At 41.3% G+C, this 20,161-nt stretch overlaps 1 protein-coding gene across 2 annotated transcripts in view; it reads left to right on the top strand.

The window, feature by feature from the left end:
• LOC130277117 (EH domain-binding protein 1-like) overlaps positions 1-20,161 on the top strand; it is a 116,435-nt gene that overhangs the window by 74,123 nt on the left and 22,151 nt on the right. For both annotated transcript variants that reach the window (XM_056527467.1, XM_056527466.1), the window contains exons 5-11: positions 1,483-1,661; positions 4,080-4,219; positions 6,703-6,738; positions 6,856-6,912; positions 8,435-8,684; positions 10,993-12,814; positions 19,579-19,724. In XM_056527467.1, the coding sequence (XP_056383442.1) occupies positions 1,483-1,661; positions 4,080-4,219; positions 6,703-6,738; positions 6,856-6,912; positions 8,435-8,684; positions 10,993-12,814; positions 19,579-19,724 (2,630 nt within the window). The remainder of the gene's footprint in view (positions 1-1,482; positions 1,662-4,079; positions 4,220-6,702; positions 6,739-6,855; positions 6,913-8,434; positions 8,685-10,992; positions 12,815-19,578; positions 19,725-20,161) is intronic.

Here is a 20,161-nt window from a genome sequence, read left to right as displayed (position 1 = left end):
GTTGCATTATACCCTTTGCAACAAAGTACAGTCCCTAAGCCAAAGGGTGGTAAATATAGTTCTGGACCAAATCCATATTAGTGGAGTGTCATGTCTTTAAATGGGCACTATCAGAACTAAAAACTTTTTATATGTGTTACTGATGAAAATTAAAGACCTTTCGTAATATGGTTGCTTAAAAAAAATATTGAATATTTAATAAAGAAAATGGTTCCTGCAAATTCCACCACTAGGGGTCTCCATACCTACTGGGACACTAACCAGTCCTGCAACAGCATGGACAATGCTGCATGAGCAGACACACCAATCACCTAACACCACCACAAGGGTCGGACATGTCCCCTTCCCCTGAGAGGATTTCTAACACTGTGAGCTAATGAAAAGAGGTATTTTTTATAATAAATATAGGTGATAGAGGCATAAAAATTAGATGTACATGGTCAGGATTAGGTACTGAGTAACATTTGTGCACTAAACAGGCTTTATTATAAGATTATGGACACTCAGACCAAAACAGACTGGTCCTATGTCAGCACTGAGTTAACATTTCGCCCAACAATGATTAACATGAGCGGCAATAGATGTGGAATAGGATGGAACATAGAAAAGGAAACAACACCAAAATACTGTAGGGGAACCAGGATTACCCCACCTTACAAAGTATCTCCACTTGTTTTTCTACCTTAGAAGGTAAACAATCCTGATGTCAGAGACCTCTTAAAGGGAACCTGTCATCACTTTCCTGCTGCCTGAACCCTGAGTAAACAGAGTGGCCCCTGCCAGCATTGGCTGATAGATATCTACCTATACGGGGGAAATTTATCAAAACCTGTGCAGAGGAAACGTTGACCAATTGCCCATAGCAACCAATCAGATCGCTTCTTTCATTTTTAACAAGGCCTCTGCAATGGAAAGAAAATGAAAGAGGCAATCTGATTGGTTACTATGGGCAGCATTTCCTCTGCACAGGTGTTGATAAATCGCCCCCATGGACAAACAAAGAGAGATCTATCAATCAAGTCTGGTCGGGTGGGGATAAGCCACCGGGGACCACCCTGACGGCTCATGGTTTGGCAGCATGAAAGTGATGACAGGTCCCCTTTAAACTGAAATTTATATTTTCAAATTTGGATTATTTCTAATAATACAATAAATGAGTTTTATTTCCACAAGACCAGATCCCCCTTAAGGCCCATTTATACATAGCAATAATAAGCAGATAAAGTCTTTCTTTCTCATGTGTAAACAGGAGTCTTAATAAACAATTTCACTGCATAGCAACTCCATGTTGCCTATATGTATGTATCTCTGTAGCCATTTGACTCCCCCTACCTTTGATATTCCATCATTTTTGCCATATTTCCTACATTTAAGGTAATTTATATGTTTTATTGCATCTTTTTTCTTTCTCTTGTTCTCCTCTTTGTTCATTACTTCATTTATTCTATTTATATCACTTATACTTTTTTTTCTCCCTTTCAGGAATCCCGAGGCCATAAAAAGCTCCTGGCTGTGGCTCCCATTGACCTACGTAAATTTGCAGCCATTAATTCTGCTCCTCGAGAACTGAGGCTAACTCTTACGCCGCGGTCTGTAAAGGTTGTGGCCGCAACCCTCACCGTCAGTATTACCTGCACTTTATTGCGAGAAGGCAAAGCTACGTAAGTGCTATACAGGCTACTGTAAAATCAGACCTCAGCTATGTAGGAAATTGTTTTAATTGACTGCACCATTAACACTAGGGCTCTAGGGCAACACAGCGCCCCCCAATGAGTCAGTGTAAAATCACTGGCGTTACTTTATTGTTTAATGGTTGCAAAATCTTGCCACTTGGGAAACATTGGACTCAGGGTGATGTTATGATCATACCTTGTGGATGACACCATGAAACCCTATCACTATAAGATCTGTGTTATACAAGTGGTAGCTTTACCTCATATAGTAACTACGATTTAAACTACGAGAGCCTCATATTGTATCTACCAGGAGAATACATCTGATCTGATAGGTTGCTTCTGGGCAACTGCATCACTCTTCCTCTACACAGGTTTCAATAAATCTCCTCCAGTGCCATTTCGACAAAGTTTTGTGTTAAATGAAAGTAGAATAAAGTGCTCCCCCCTACCCTTAACTCATCATTCACCTAAAAAGAGCTACATGCTGCCTATAGATGTCTATGGAGAAGGAAAGGTAAGGACAGAGAGTTGCTGGGAAGAGCTATAAGCAGACAGAAAGACTGCAGAGAGACTACAGGAGGCTATAGTGAGTAGAGTACAGATTAAACTGCTTAGTACTGCTGTATAATGTCATCCATGCTGCTGCTTCTAAGGGTGTACTATAGAGATACAGAAGTGCAGGATCTTCTCTTCTGTGTGTGTAGTGTATGAGAGACATTATGGATGGTAGGGGGCACCCATTAGCTCAGGGACAACTGAAAATTACAAATGAAAGGGAAAACTGGTGAAAAAATGCTATAATCTTATTTAGGGGACAGAAATAGTTCTGCTCCTCATGAACACATGTGACAGCTAATCCTGAAAAGTTATTTAAAACAACAAATATGCTTTAACTCACAGACTGTTGAAGTCAATGGTGAGTATAGATCACTGTATAGGCATATGGTTGTGTACAGTTAAAGAGTGTGTCTGCAGTATACCTCTATGAACATGATGTGAACAGAGCCTCAGCTAAGAGACATTGTACAGTGTATGGAAATGTATTTGCAGTAAAAGATTTTGCGCATGTGAGATACATTTATTACTTACCATTTTTCTCATTTCTACTCTGGAGAAAAGACTTAAAGCTCAACTTATATTTATTTTATTTTACCAACATGAACTTTAATGTGCCCCATAGTGCAGTGTCCACAGTACATCATATTTATTAGAGATACTTTAATATGTGGAATTATACTGTATATATTATATATAGAAACAATAAGCAAACTGTCTTCAAATAATACAATAAAACGATACAGCGCAATAGGGATTTCTCCATAATACATTATATGGGTTTATAAAAGTAGCTCAACAGCAAAAAGAAAGGTAGAAGACAAAAAATGACCTTTACTTATCTGCTAAATTCCGCACTTCTCTAGCGCCAAAGCTCTGAAGAGTCTTAAGCAGTGTTAGTTTACTTTGCTGCATCGATGACATCCCGTTTACGCGCCTTAGTTGTGATGCTATATAGGGCACAAGGCTGCTATGGCCAATGATTGACAATGGTCGCCTGGATGTACATGATGACATTGATGCAGAAAAGTGAAAAAAAAGACCATCGGGAACACTGGAATAGGTGAGTAATGGTCTTTTTTCTTTTCAATCAAATCTCTTTCATTTGTAAAAAAAAACCTTTGATGTCATGCCAACATAAAAATTTCGACCGGTCTGGGTCTTAGTGCTGTGACACCCTCTGGTTTCCAGATATAGCCAGATGAAGAGCGTAGCAGGGCATTTCACTCCCTGGCTCAATGCTCACTCAGTTATAGTCTATGGAGCCTGACTCCTGCAATGCAGTGCTGAGTAATAAAGCACACTGCTACGTGCTTCACCCGGCTATATCTGGAGACTGAAGCTGACTTAGCATTGAGACCGAAACTGCTCTAAACTTTTGATATATCTGCATGTACCAAGCAATAATACAGCACCCTTAGCCGTCTGTTGGGCCGCCTAGCTCGGCAAAGCAAATGTAAACTGAGCTGCAATACGTCCAGTGTACTACTGTACGTTGGTTGGTCTGGGAGCAACATAGGGACAGCTCCTATGCACTTTAGTCCAAGCTGAGCTGTAGTAACCCAGCACAACCACTGCACAATGTGGGGAGCTGTCTGCATCCAGCTCTAGCCACTGTATATGTGGATGTAGTGGCTCAGCTGATCAGTGGGGGTGGCGGGTTTCAGACCCCATTTATTTGCTATTGATATCCTAAGAATAGACCATCAATAAATGATCCCGAAAAACCTCTTTAACTTGAGATGCCGGTTGCAGTAAGATATGATAGAGACAAATGTTTCTGTGATTTTAGAGTTATGTTTCTCTATTTTCTGCTGTAGAATAATAGTCTTTTTGGCTGTACACCAGGGATGATGATATGCAGAGCATTGCCAGTCTCCTGAGTCTGAAACCATCCGACATTGCAGACCTTGATGACTTCAATGAAGAGGAAGAGGAGGACAAATTCCAAAGACACAATCGCAATTCTCTGGGTGGAGCCCCCCGAGGTGACATTTGGATTCAGATGATTTAATCTTTTTTTTTGGTGGCATTCCTTCTTGTTTTTAACAACAGACACATACCCCAACCTTAAAAAATAGTCCATGTTTATTTCTATAGCCAGAGGAAATAAGGTGATGACATAATCAAAATGCCTAGTACTTCTTTTTCTCAATATCTTCTGTGATGCTTCAGTCTCAGTCTGCAGGCGTAAGGCTACATTCACATCATGATTGTGTGATACGGCTGGGAAATGTAAAAAAACATCCGCTGCCGTATCCCCGTTGGACCCTCGCTGCATCACATTCATTTAAATGAGCCGAACAGAGTGAGATAGTGACCCCAGTCGGCTCATTTTTGGACCATATCCGTTTTTTGTAGAAAAAAAGGGTAACAAAGGCTATAAAGGTCCAGATTAATGCTTTACCACAATGTGTTGTGTATAGTTAGGTTGCCACAATATGTTGTATATGGTTAGGTTATGGTTTATCTCTATATTTTCTATATATACAATATATAGTGGCAACCAACCCAACTATACACAACACATTGTGGTAAAGGCTCCATTTGGACCTTTATAGGACTGTTACTCTCCTTTCTAAATATACTACGGTAGTCTCTATTTGCTGAACACTTTTGGATGTTAGTGTCCTTTGACGGTTTTTATCATTTCTGGTTTTGTTGCCGGACTGAAATCCGCAGACTTCCACGGTTTTTGGTCTGGCAATAAAACTGATACGGTTTAAAAATGAGCTGACCGGAGTCAGTATCTGACAGTGTTTGGCTCATTTAAATGAATGGGATGCAGTGCGGATCCAGCAGGGATATGGCAGCGGACAGTTTTTACATTTTCCTGCCAAATGTAGCAGCCGTATTACATAATCATGATGGGAATTACCATGTATAATACAGATGTCTTCTTACATGGCAAAGTGGACTTTGAGCCCAGAGGAGACCCCCATTAGCTATGCCCCTTGTTAGTCTAAATATCACCATATGTATGACCAGATTTAGAGGCCATACTCTGTACATTGCCACCATGGCAGATTTCCTTCCTGTGTTGTTTCTTCTTCCGCTTTATGTGCACTCTTAGGGTACGTTCACACATAGTGAATAGTGAGCAGATTATTCATCTTAATTTACAGGCTGAAAAAATCCACTGCAAATTACAGTAGCGGCAAAGTGTATATAATTTTAACAAACGTCATCCACATGGTGTGGTAAAAGAAAATCACAGATGTTGGCCTGCTATGTGGATTTAAAGGGACTCTGTCAGTTCTATTTCATACTGTTAGGGTATAAAAACAAACTATACCTTTTTCTGGAGCTGATTGATTTTGTATTCCTCAGTTATGTGTCAAGAAGGGGGGTCCGAGCTGCTCAAGTGCCACAGCCTGACATGCCTCCTCACCTCCCAGTCTCTCCATGTCTGACATACAGAACCAGCTACATCAGTCAAGGAAGGGCTGGAAGATGGAGAGCAAGGAGGCGTGCCAGGCTGTGGCACTTGAGCAGCTCAGCTCCACCTCCTTGACACTAATATATCCTAACCACCCAAAAAAGTGCAGCCTCTTTCGTGGCCAAAGGGGACTATTGCACTATTTGGTATATTGCCCTGCATGAAACCATCATAGCTTCATACATTACCTAATACATTGTACCTTAGGAAGCTCCCGTAAATGAAAGAGAGCCTCCCAAGGTGCATTTTATGGCATGTGATGTCAATCATTTAGAGTGCCATGGAAACAGCGTAGCACACCGCCAATACAGTAAGTGGCTGATACTGTATAACACGTGCCACTGTTTTTGCAAAAAAAAGCATTACTTTATTTTTCCAATCCTGGACAAACCCTTTAAAAGGTGTATTCCGCCCTTAGACATCTTATCCCATAAATGTTCAGAATGCTGGGGTGCCGGCCCAGACCACCCGCGATCGGACATATTATCCCCTATTCTTTGGAAAGGGGATAAGATGTCTATGGCGGAGTACTCCTACATTGCTACAAAAAAAAAAAAAAAAAAACTTGTGAGGAGCTGTTAACATCATGATTTTAGCCTCATTTTTGACAGAAAAAAAGTTCCCAACATATATTTCTGATTCTATTGGCACACCATGGTATTTGTAGCCAGTAGGTAACCATTGTAAAAAAAAAATGCTGGCTCTTTTGGCCAGCATTGGGTGAGCAGGGCACTGTGGATACTCTTAGTGGGGGAGATTTATCAAAACCTGACCAGTTGCCCATAGCAACCAATCAGATTGCTTCTTTAATTTTTCAGAGGCCTTTTCAAAAATGAAAGAAGCGATCTGATTGGTTGCTATGGGCAACTCAGCAACTCTGGACAGGTTTTGATAACTCTCCCCCAGTGTGTATGGTGGGAGCTCTTTCTGGCATGCCTAATATAATGTGAATAGTTCCCAAATGATCCATCCTGTTCCTTTCTATCTCTCCACTCTTTGTTATATACTTTCTCTACTTACTTTCTTCTTCAGGATATCTTAAAAACGTATTCTCTGACTACTTTCCAGGTAAATACCTGTCCTTGTTGGCCTTTGTCCTACAATGGTTTCCTCTATATTACCTGTGCCTTTTAATGTAGTGTTTTTCACATTTAATATCTGGTCAACTATTTCTCTCCTGTTTAGAGCCCATGCGGGAGCTGAGTACTCTTGCTGAAGAAGATGAAGCCTCTCTTTCTACAAGTAGGCCTCTGAATATAATTCTGGCTCTGTACACATTTCATTTTTCAGACACATCAGAGGTATAATTCTGTCATAATTGTTCCTAGTAGCTGCTTCATCTCTAGGGATTCTTCCATCTCAGCAATGAGGCTCATCAATCCCAGCGATTTACTAGCTGCCTCCGGGGTGGGTTGTGAGATGCCTTCTCTGTTCTTATTTTTTCAGGGAAGGGGGTGGGGGGGGTTCATTTGTTGGCTTTGTACTCAACTTCCTCTTGGGAAAAGGGTTATTATCAGATGCTGGTGTACTGAAGAAAACTGTGTCCTTGTAGCCAAATGTATAGCTGAATTTGACTCATGCACTGATTGGCTGAGGCACGCACACCCTCCGCACACCCTCGACTACGGGGACACAGATTTATTCTTAACAGCGGGGCACAGTTTTCTCCATCCCCGCTACCCCCTCTCTCTCTCACCATGGGACGAGGACGAGGACCCAGTTTCTCTGCACATGTCCCTAGCGCAGCCAGAACAGCGCTCCAAATCCTTTCTCCCACCCGCCTGCACATCTACCACCCACCCGTGCAGCACATCTATGATCGGACCACAACTGTTGCAAGACTACAACCCCCAGGGTGCCCTCACTGTAAGGGAATGCTGGGAGCTGTTGTCTTACAACAGATAGCAGGTGGTTGGTAGATGTGCGGTGCAGGCGTGTGTTAGATGTGCGAAGTGGGGGGTGGTAGATGTACGGGTGGGTAGGAGAAAGGCTGTGGAGCGCTATTCTGGCTGCGATCCACAGTCTGTCTAAGCAGCAGGGAGATGTGCTAAAAATTTGTGTCCCCATCCATGTGAGAAAGTGAGTGGGTAGCGAGGATGGAGGGAGAGGGCACAGAGATGGTGAAAACTATGTCCCACTGTAAAGAAGGAATCTATATCCCCTGTAGCTAAGGGTGTGTGGAGGGTGTGTGCACTTCAGCCAATCAGTGCACGAGTCACATTCAGCTACACATTTGGCTACAGTGACACAGTTCTCTTCATTACACAGTCTTCAAGATTGGAGGTTTTCAGATATTGGCTCTATACACTTTAGCGCTCATTATTGCCTGTGACCCTGCTTTCCACATGCTTGTCCTTGTTCTGCTGCTTGTCTCTGTACTCATTGGTCATTGGTACCTCCAACTACGCAGAGCCTTCCTCTGAGGTAAAAGTCAAGATCTCCTCTGCATAGGCATATAGTGACATTCATCATCCATTGACTCCCATTGTAAAACCAATGTATACAACACAATTCATTTGCTTTTACTGTGTCTCGCTCCATAGGAAAGTGTAGTAGAGCATGCTGCTCTGTGCAGTGAAAAAAGGTATGCTGACATATACCAGCACTGTGTACACTTTTGGTATATGCTGGACATACAGATTGACACCTTTGACTTGTCTAAATAATTAGATGTGAACAGAGCCATAACTTTACATCTTAATTTCTTAAGCCAGACATTCTAAATTTCTCCATCACTTTCTACTTCTGTCTTTCCCTCTTTTAGAGAATACTCCATCTCTCCGTGGCACCTCAAAGCCTTCTCTTACTAGTCCTCCTCCTGTGCCTCCATTCTTTCCGAGAATAAATAAGAAAGTTAAATCTGACAAGACTTCTCTCCCTACAGCGAAAAAAGAAAGCATTAAACCTCAAACCGATGGCAAACATAGCCACAGTAACAATGAGCATGAGAAGCAGTTGTCTAGAAGATCTATGGAGTCAGCTGCAAGAATGCCTGCAACCAGCCAAGACCAGAGGTCAGTAGAAAAAAGTTACTGTAAATCAGATGCAATAGAATAGATCAATCTATATCTAATAAAGGTCGATCTATATCTTAAAAGTCAATATAGAAAAAGCAGAAAGCCTGGCACCAGTAGTATAGGGCTCAATGGGTATGTATATATTCCTTATATGTGTAGGATCAGCATAGGAAGTAATACGCCTGCTAAGGGTGGTGCTCACACAATGCGGTATAGTCCATATAATGTGGATAAAAGAAGAGGAATAAATGGGAGCAACTCACCCAAGACCCAAGAGGAGGTGGCAAAGTCTTTACTTTATTGCATATTGCGCAGACATAGGTGCAAACCACGGGGGGGCAGATGTCACGTATCGTGCTTTCAAAGCACTTCGTCAGGCCCCTGCCGCGTCTGACGCGGCAGGGGCCTGACGAAGTGCTTTGAAAGCACGATACGGACCGTGGCCCGCCGTTGTCTGCTACTCCCCCACCGTGACATCTGCCCCCCCCCCCCCCCCGTGGTTTTCACCTATGTCTGCACGATATGCAATAAAGTAAAGACTTTGCCACCTCCTCTTGGGTCTTGGGTGAGTTGCTCCCATTTATTCCTCTTCTTTTATCCACGATCTATATCTTATATAATGCAATCTATATCTAATAAAGGTCGATCTATATCTTATATAGGGCAATCTATATCTAATAAAGGTCAATCTATATCTTATATAGGGCAATTTATGTCAAATAAAGGTCAATCTTTATCTAATAAAGGTCAATCTTTATCTTATATAGGACAATCTATATCTTTATATATAAGTGTCAATCTATGGCTTATATAAATGGACACAATGCAGAAAAACATTGTGATCAATACATTATATCAATTCTTCTGATACTTCCAATAGCACATGGGTTTGTGAAAATTCATAAATAAAATAAGTGTCCTTCGAATCTAATAAAAGGGTTGAATTACCAGACGCAATCCATTCCAAATTTGACTTGCTTCTGGCCCCCTCTGCAACATTCACTTTGGGGGCTGCATCCCGCCATTTACTGTGTAACTTAGAGGTTGTATAAATAATGAGACTAAAAATATGAATTGATATAGTATAATGGAAATAGTAATAGAATGGGAAGGTGTTGTCCCTCTGCCTCCCGGGGTAAGGGGAGATATGTCATGGGGGAGAAAGGGGAGGGGAGGGGAGGGGGGTGGAAAAAAAGATAAAATCTTGAAAAAAAAGTAGGAAGTATTCTAGACCAGAGGCATAACATGTAGCTTCTTGACCCCAATGCAAAATTTAACAGTGCCCCATGTTTTAACAGGGCTAACATGTACTAATGATAATACTGGGGTAGAGGTGCCTTGGGGCCCCCTGAGGCACCAGGACCCTGGTACGACTGCTACCTCACATGCTCTATAATTTTTTTTTTTACAATACATCACGTCCACAATGTGTCTGTCCCTATATTATACTGTCCTTGTTTAAAGAGCAAGTGTTACCAATTTGTTATAGCCATTAGTTGAGAGCCAGATGGCATATATTTTATTATCTGTTTCTATTTTCTCATATTTTTTTATCGTTTTATTTTTCATACATTATTATGGTAACAAACATTTGTTATAGGGACAGCCATACACAGCTTCTGTTATACTCTGTTATCATTTTGAAGCTTTCCAGAAGCTACATGGACTTAAGGGACCACAGACTAGAGGGGACTCATTGACTTCTACGAGAGAGTTTTCTAGGCATGCTCTGTGACCTCTACAGAAGTTACTGTGCAGGAAGGGAGAGGAGGGCAGCTGTGACCATCACCTATTAAAGGGGTACTCTGGCCCTAAGACATCTTATCCCCTATCCAAAGGATAGGGGATAAGATGTCTGATTGCGGGGGTCCCGCCGCTGGGACCCCTGTGATCTCTCATGCAGCACCCACCTGTGTGAGCTGCATGCCAGCGCTGGAGGCAGTCACGGCAGTAATGCCCCCTTCCATAAACTTGCATTGAGGGGGCGGGCCGTGATGTCACACAGAGGCGGAGTTGTGATGTCACGATACTCCAGCCCCATAGTCGTGAGGCTTCAGACTTGGAGCCTCCAGCGCTGGCGTGCAGCTCACACAGGTGGATGCTGCATGACATCTTATCCCCTAACCTTTGAATAGGGGATAAGATGTCTTAGGGCCGGAGTACCCCTTTAAGAATGATCTAATCTCATCTTATCTATATTTTAGTGTCACCTTACATATATAATAAATATGTTTTCTATTAAAATACAGATATTTCACTATGTTTTAAACACTTTAGTGCTCACATTTTATGTCTTTTTCCTTAGGCCTAATGAGGTATGGAAGATCAGAGAAGCCGCCCCTGACAAAAAGCAACTCCTCAGTGACACAGCCATGGAACAGCCAGAGCCAGCCCCTAGGGATGGGTATAGGGAGACTAGGGAGAGTTTTCACCAGGTGGCATATCTAGAAGAGATGGTGTCAGAGCCTTCACTCCTTCCTGAGGATGCAGCAATAAAGAAACAAGTTCACACAGTAATAGTGACAGGAGATGAAACGGAGGTCAAGATACCTCAAATACCAACTATACCAAAGCGGGCAAAAGCAAGCCATATGGCAGAAAGAGAAGCTACAAAGAAACCAGTAGAGATGGCCCCTGAACTTGTTCAGTTTTTAGATAAAGAAACTATATTGTGTGATTTGCCAGAAACAGGGATTCCGCAAAGAACATCTTTTAGCACAGAGAAATCACTTCTTGCAGAGAAGAGCCCAGATGACATATCTGAAATGCCTGAGATAACAGTCAGGTCAGCAGAAATAGTTATAGAAATGACAAATGCACAAGAACCAACAAGCCAGTCAGCTGACAGCATGACAGCAATAGGTGACACACAAAATACTTCTAAGGCAAACAATTTAGTGGAGGCACAAAATGTTTATGGAGAAAACCCTGTAGTAAAAGACAGAGTAGCAGACCTAGCTGAACCAACAGAACCAGCAATCGCTGGAGATGAGAATTTACTAAGAACAGATATAAGTCAAATGTCTCAGAATGTAAGAGAAGAGACCTATAACAAAGTCCACGATGTCACTGATCACCTGCAAGAGCCAAACATAGAACAAAGATTGTTTGATAGAGATGGTATAGAGGAGATTTCAGCAAATATCCAGGCGGTGGAGGAAATAAAACACATAGATGTAGATAAAACAAATACACAAGAATCAACAAGCCAGTCATCCAACAGCATGACAGTAATAGGTGACACGCAAAATAAGACAAACAATTTAGTGGATGCACAAAACGTTTATGAAGAAAACCTTAGAACAAAAGACAGAGTAGCAGACCTAGCTGAACTATTAGAACCAGCAAGGGCTCAAGATGAGAATTTGCTAAGAACAGATAATAATATAAGTCATATGTCACAGAATGTAAAAGACAAAGTTCAGGATATCGCTGACTATCTGCAAGAGCCAAACAAAGAACAAAGATTGTGTATCGAGGAGATTTCAGACAATATCCAAGAGGTAGAGGGGATAAAACAAATAGTCAGTGTGGCAGAAAAGTCTGTGGTCGAGACATCAGAGGGTAAAAGCAAGACTAGTGATTCACAAGAGACAATGGTCCAAAGAGGGCAAGAAACTACAAGTAGAAACGAAGAGACTCTACATGAAATTGTGAAAGAAATTAAAGTTATAGATAGTGCGCCTGATAGAGTAACAGAAAACATACTGATGGTAGGTGATATACCACAAGATTCAGTAAGTATTAAAAATAAACCACCAGAAGATACATCGCATACACTAGATGCAAGATTCCAAGACACAAGAGTACATGACACAGAGGAACAAACCGATAGTGATACTACAGAAAAGATACAAAAAGATATAAACATTCAGGACAGCATACATAAAACTGAGTTTCAGATAAAAGTCACTTCACTAAAGAGAGTCTCTGAGACCAAGTACACACAAGATACTTTAGCTGATGAACTATGCGTGCAGCAACCAGAAACTATAGCAAAAAATACAATGCAAGACGTGCCAGTGCATGAAGTCCAAGAAAGTAAGGAGAAAAACCAAGATGGGACTACCGTGGACACTGAAAAGGACACAAGGATCAAAGAGCCTTCAGACAGAAGGGAAAATAGAGTGAGTGAACCTGAAAAGATAGAGGAAAGTACAACTCAGGTAGATGAGGGGTTAGGCCAAATGACAGATAACGATCTGCAGGACATGACGGGGGCTAGAGGTGACCGGGGGAACGAGACAGACCTTTATATTACACATTGCTTAATACAGTGTACACAAAAAGGAATAAGTTGGGACAATCAGGATAAGGAAGATACTGAGGAAAGGTCCACTATAGGTGGGGTTGAAAGAGACATACAAGAGACATTTAAGGAAAAAGATTTTAGCAAAAAAACACAGCATGTTATAGTATTTGAGCATGATACGACAACCAAAACAAAGGCAATAGAAGAAGAGAAACTAGGTAGTAAAGAAAAATGTATTTCTGAGGAAAATAACGATAGCACAACAGAAGTATCTCAAGATAAGTATTTTGATGGGGATAGATGTGAACAAGGTCATGATCCACTGGAAGGTAAATATCAGTGGCCAGATGATACACTAGAATTAGGACCTGCTAAAGACCCAACAGATCCCAATAGGTTTATCGAAACTCATACGTTAACTTTGGAGAGATGTGAAAAGGAAACAATTGGAGTAGAAACAGAGAATAAACTACTTGAGAACATCAGTAGATCTGAAGAAGTAGTTAATCTGATCAGCACGAAAGAGTTATATCTTCAGTCATCTGGATGGACAGAGAAGGAAGAAGCAACAGCCAGGAACTCAACAAACAAAGAAGATAGTATTGAAGAAAAAACAATTCATCTTCCTGGAGAAGTAGACAGTAAAGAGACATGGAAACAAGATAGTTTACTGGAAAAATGTCTTTTAACAAACAATGAAGCACCCGCAGATGGAGACAGGATTGATAAAACAGAAAACACAGAAGAAGAATGCCTCGGAACTGCAAAGACTGAGATGACAGATACAGTGGAGGATGTTTTGGATCAAGAGAAGAAAGATTTTTTATTACCTTGGACCATTAATAGGCTGGATAAAGACATAGTAACAAATGAGGAGCCCATAAAACAAAAAGGTGAGGCTGGTAGCACTGATATCTGGACACTAGAGGGGTTAGAAGAGGAAGCATATGGATCAAAAGATGTCTCTGATTGCGAAGATTTAAATACTTACCTTTTGATAGATGGGAGTCTAAATGTGAAAGAGGTGTACCTTGGGAGAACTGAGATTGACCAAGAAGACATAGTGTTAGATCAAGAAAAGGAGAAAGAAGCAACAACACAAGAGACAATGGATCAAAAAGATGATGGTCATAATACAAGTTTTCGGACAATAGAGAAGATAGAAGAAGAAGACAAGTCAAAAGACATATCTTATCAAGAAGGTTTAACTTGTATTTTGATAGATGGAAATCTAAATATAGAAGAAGTATACCTTGAGACAACCAAGACTGAACAAGAAAGCCTATCTGAGCAGGTATTAGATCAAGAGAGGGAGCAAGATTCCTATCTTTGGACAAAGAATAGGCTGGATTTGGGAGAAGCAACAAATGAGGAGATCAAGGATCAAAATGATGAGTTTCATAATACAGGTATCTGGACAATAGAGAGATTAGATGAAGAAGAGGATAAATCAAAAGAGTTGCTTAATAAAGAAGAGATTACTACTTGCCTTTTGGTAGATGGGAGTCTTAATATGGAAGAGGTGTACCTTGGAACATCCATGATTGAGAACTTAGACTTAAATAAGCATGTATTCAAAAAAGAAGATGTGACAGATTGGACTATTAGGAGTTTGGATGTAGAAGTAACAAATGAGAAGCCTATGGATCACAAAGATGAAGTTCATAATACTGGTCTCTGGACAATAGAGAGATTAGAAAATGAAGCAGATAGATCAAAAGATGTTGTTGATAAAGGTAATTTCAGTCCTTGCCTTTTGATAGACTCTAGCCTAAATATGGAAGAGGTGTACATCGGGGCCACCAAGACTGAGACTACAGACATAGCTGAGCAAGTAAATCAAGAGAAGGAGGAAGATTCACTCCTTTGGACAAACGTTAGCCTCACCAATATAGCAGCAACAAACGAAGAGCCTAAGGATCAAAAATATGAGGTTCATAAAACTGGTATCCAAACAGAGGAGAGGTTGGAAGAGAAAGAGGTAGTTGATCAAGAATATATAAAAAAGTGTATTTTCGAAGGCAGAAGCATAATTATAGAACCAGTGAGCACTGAAAATCCAGAGAACCAACACCTTGAAGAAGAGACATGGTTCTGGGCAAGTGAGTTCCCTAGTGAGACACCTAGTAGTGAAATGGCAATGGATGAAAACTGTGTAACAGAAATAGAACCTGAAGAATATTTGCCTGGAAAAGATACTCTCTATAAAACTTTAAGCTTAACTGGGGGAAAAGACAGCGTAAGTGATAAAAACAAAGGTTTAGAGAAGCATGAGCAGCAGGAAAGTAAAGAGGCAAATGTTGAGGTAAAAGGTAGGACAGAGGACGGTGTATCTTTAGTAGAACAAGCCAAAAGAGATGCAGAGAATAGAAAAGAGCAGCAGACACAACTGGAAGATGCAAATCTCATGACTAAAATCAGGATAAATAAGACAAAGACAGTAGAAGAAGTCATATCCTCTATACAGGACCCACCTTCTAAAGAATCAGAAAAAGAAGAGAAAGTAAATGTGCAAGAGGCAGCAAAGACCAATGAGAACATAATAGAGACAACTGAAGTGTCTTTAGGTATCAAGGAAGAAAGAATAGGACTAGAGGCAGAATCTGGAGTAGAAAGAAGGTCTTCTCAGGACACAATTTCTCAATCAACTTCAATTGTAATACAAAACAAAGGACAGGAAATAACCAAAGCCAAAAGTCAAACACCTGTGGAAAATATAAGTCATCAGGACGATAAAGAAACTTCTACACCTAGATTAGGAAAACTAAATCCCGATATTACGGAGTACAAGAAAAAAGAAAATTTAGAAGACAATACAGCCATGTCAGAAGGATGGACTTTTACAGAAGCTGTATCACAAGAAACTCATGAGGGATCTGAATCACAAGAAACTCATGAGGAATCTGTATCACAAGAAACCCATGAGGGATCTGTATCACAAGAAACTCATGAGGGACCTGTATCACAAGAAACTCATGAGGGATCTGTATCACAAGAAACTCATGAGGGATCTGTATCACAAGAAACTCATGAGGGATCTGTATCACAAGAAACTCATGAGGGACCTGTATCACAAGAAACTCATGAGGGACCTGTATCACAAGAAACTCATGAGGGACCTGTATCACAAGAAACCCATGAGGGATCTGTATCACAAGAAACCCATGAGGGATCTGTATCACAAGAAACTCATGAGGGATCTGTATCACAAGAAACCCATGAGGGACCTGTATCACAAGAAACTCATGAGGGACCTGTATCACAAGAAACTCATGAGGGACCTGTATCACAAGAAACTAATGAGGGACCTGTATCACTAGAAACTCCTGAGGGACCTGTATCACAAGAAACTCCTGAGGGACCTGTATCACAAGAAACTCATGAGGGATCTGTATCACAAGAAACCCATGAGGGATCTGTATCACAAGAATCTCATGAGGGGGCTTTATCACAAGAAACTCATGAGGGACCTGTATCACAAGAAACTCATGAGGGATCTGTATCACAAGAAACTCATGAGGGACCTGTATCACAAGAAACTCATGAGGGATCTGTATCACACGAAACTCATGAGGGACCTGTATCACAAGAAACTCATGAGGGACCTGTATCACAAGAAACTCATGAGGGACCTGTATCACACGAAACTCATGAGGGACCTGTATCACACGAAACTCATGAAAGACCTGTATCACAAGAAACTCATGAGGGACCTGTATCACATGAAACTCATGAAAGACCTGTATCACAAGAAACTCATGAGGGGGCTTTATCACAAGAAACTCATGAGGAACCTGTATCACAAGAAACCCATGAGGGATCTGTATCAATAGAAACTCATGAGGGACCTGTATCACAAGAAACCCATGAGGGATCTGTATCAATAGAAACTCATGAGGGACCTGTATCACAAGAAACTCATCAGGGATCTGTATCACTAGAAACTCATGAGGGACCTGTATCACAAGAAACTCATGAGAGACATGTATCACAAGAAACTCATGAGGGACCTGTATCACTAGAAACTCATGAGAGACCTGTATCACAAGAAACTCATGAGGGATCTGTATCACAAGAAACTCAACATGTTAGAACTGAAAAATGTATAGAAATGTCATCATCTTCTCATAGTATAACAGAAATTAAACCCCATAACATGACACCCACACAACAAAATTATTTCCCAGAGGAGGTAGAACATAGACAGTCAGACCCTGGAGATCAAGACATTCAGAATATACTGGAGACAGTGGTGGAGCAAAATGATCAACCTTCCAGGATAGACATAGAATCTTTTACCCCCAGTGAAACGTGGCAAACCTATTCTTTAGGTGATAGTTTGCCAGAGGCTGAGAAAAGCATGTTTTCCATAACCCCTCCTCAATCCCTTGGACAACAGAGGAGCAAAGAAAAGAAGAGACTGAGCGAGAGCACAGGGCAAGTAGGGGAGGTATGTGACAGTCTGTGACCCAATAGAGGAGGAGACACTGCATGGGATATGGTTAATATTATGATAATCTACAAGAGGAGGGAGAGTGATGTTCTTTGGGGAGAATGGAATTCAGAGGTGCACTGAGCAATAGACATCCCACATACTTGTGGTGGCACTCTGCAGTTATACCATAATAGAGGAATGGCAATTGGCTACTATTACAGTCAAAACGAACAGTTGCTCTTAGAAAACAACACCATTTAGAAACATCATAGCCAAAATAAAACGTGGACTGAGATTGCCTTATTTTGGGTCAATTGTTCCACGTTTGGACTGTGCGAACATCAAGCAGCTTGCCAAGTAGTTTACATTCACACACGCTAAAGAAACCAAAGGGTAGAAAAATGTTGCAAATCTGCTTTATTTGTTAAATAACATTTAATGCAATGCAAAAACGTTTTTTGCGCAAAAACCTGCAGCAATTTTTAAATAGTCGCAGTTGATAAACTGCTCTACCACTTCTAAAAGCTAACCATGCCACGATACATTCTAGGAGTTTTTTTTGAATGAGTCTAACGCAAAAATCTTGCTTTTTTTTTTTTTTTACCCATTGGAAAAATTGTGACATTTTGCCACCAAAAAAATCTAAAACAGTGTAAAACCAATGATAAATTCCCCCCATAGTCTTTACATAGGTGGTGGTTGGTCCATCATTGTATACGTATGCATTATAACTGCACAGTGCCATTTCTCTTTCAACACTACTAGCAGTTCCGCTCCCCATGCTTCCTACACTATTCTCCTTCTTCAACCCAATGGAGCATTTTGTTTGCTACGCTGCTTTTTCTCGAGCTTGCATTACATTTCTCTCTAGTAGCTGCTATATCTCCAAAACTCATTGCTGTTTCTCTGAACTACGCTCTATAAGGATCTAGTACATGTACAGCCAATTGTATCATTTTATATGTTTATATTTCTTGACTAAAACCGGCAAACACCAAAGTTATATTGTTTCTACTATCTGGTGTATTTTGATGCTTGCAATGTGCTGATAACATCGTACTGCTTCCTGCTGCATCTTGCCTAATACCTCCTGGTCCTCCAGTGACCTCTACTATTCACTCTTTAGCCTGATCTTTATATTTTCATGGCCCTAAAGAACTACTAAAGGACCATATTTGTCTCATGTGCTGTCGCCCCTTATTTGCTCTATACGCGAACCATTTTCTTCTGCCGCCACATGGTATAGAGCTGAAGATCATCCCTCTCTTGTATCTGTCTCTATGTCATTTAAAGGGGTACTCCGGCGCTTAGACATCTTATCCCCTATCCAAAGGATAGGGGATAAGATGCCTGATTGCAGGGGTCCCGCCGCTGGGGACCCCATGTGATCTTGCACGCCGCACCCCGTTAAAATCAGTCCCCAGAGCGTGTTCGCTCCGGGTCTGATTACTGTCGATCACGGGGCCGGAGCGTTGTGATGTCACGCTCCGCCCCCTCAATGCAAGCTTATGGGAGGGGGCGTGACAGCTGTCACGCCCCCTCCCATAGGCTTGCTTTGAGGGGGGCGGAGTGTGACGTCACATGGGGAGGAGCCTTGACGCCACAACGCTCGACAGTGATCGACAGTAATCAGACTCGGAGCAAGCATGCTTCAGGGACTGATTTTAACGGGGTGCGGCTTGCAAGATCACGGGGGGTCCCCAGCGGTGAGACCCCCGCGATCAGGCATCTTATCCCCTCTATCCTTTGGATAGGGGATAAGATGTCTAAGCGCCGGAGTACCCCTTTAAGTTGCAAAGTGTCGTTCTTCTGTGATGCTGTTTGGTGTATAAAATGTCACTGACTGGAATACAGTAATTTACATATAGCTTCTCTTTGAAGAAAAAAAAAAGTAGAATGTTTCTCTCCTGCTGCAATCCCACAGAATAATCCGACTAGCCATAAACTTACAACTTGCATGTAGGAATGGGGCTATCTGTGGCTGTCCTGGCAAATGCTAAGCTGCTGGTCTTGTGTTGGGGTCCTTTTGTATGATATACAGTTATCATGAATGTAATGCTTGCTGTATTATTAGTATAACTGGTACTAATAATGTGTTCTGAACTGTTTCTGCTTTTGTATTCTGATACCTACAAGAATCCCTTTAAACACAGGCACGTATACGGCCCATATATTTTAGATTATATTCCATTTTGTCTTTACAGGAAGCGCCGAGCACAGACTTACTTCTACGCTGGTGTCAGGAAGTGACATCAGGGTATAGCGGCGTACGTGTGAATAACTTCACCACATCATGGAGGAATGGTCTTGCCTTTTGCGCCATACTTCATCACTTTCACCCTGAAAGCATGTAAGATGGCAAAATCTCTTATTTAATAAACTGATGGGATTCACTTTTATGGTCCAAAAACACTATTATTTTTTTATTAAAGGGTACCTCTCATCAAAAAAAACTTTTGATATATTATAGATTAATGTATGCAGAATAACTTTATAATTGCATGTTATTGAAAAATATGCTTCTTTCTATTTAATTTTCCACTTTGAAGAAATGACCACTAGGGGTCTCCCTACCAGTCCTGGCAGCAAGCATTTCAGACTCATGCTGGAGTCCTAAACACTACGAGCTGCCAGTCTGCTTTGTTCACAAAGGAGAACACTCAGAGCTGCCAGCCTGCTTTGTTCACAGCCTGTTTGGCTGTGAACAAAGCAGGCTGGCAGCTCTGAGTGTTTAGGACTCCAGCATGAGTCTGAAATGCTTGCTGACAGGACTGATCGGGAAAAATA

Source organism: Hyla sarda, chromosome 6 (genome assembly GCF_029499605.1).
Source record: "Hyla sarda isolate aHylSar1 chromosome 6, aHylSar1.hap1, whole genome shotgun sequence".
Taxonomy (NCBI): domain Eukaryota; kingdom Metazoa; phylum Chordata; class Amphibia; order Anura; family Hylidae; genus Hyla; species Hyla sarda.
Note: the sequence above shows the minus strand (reverse complement) of the source record. Positions and strands in the feature narration are given on the sequence as shown.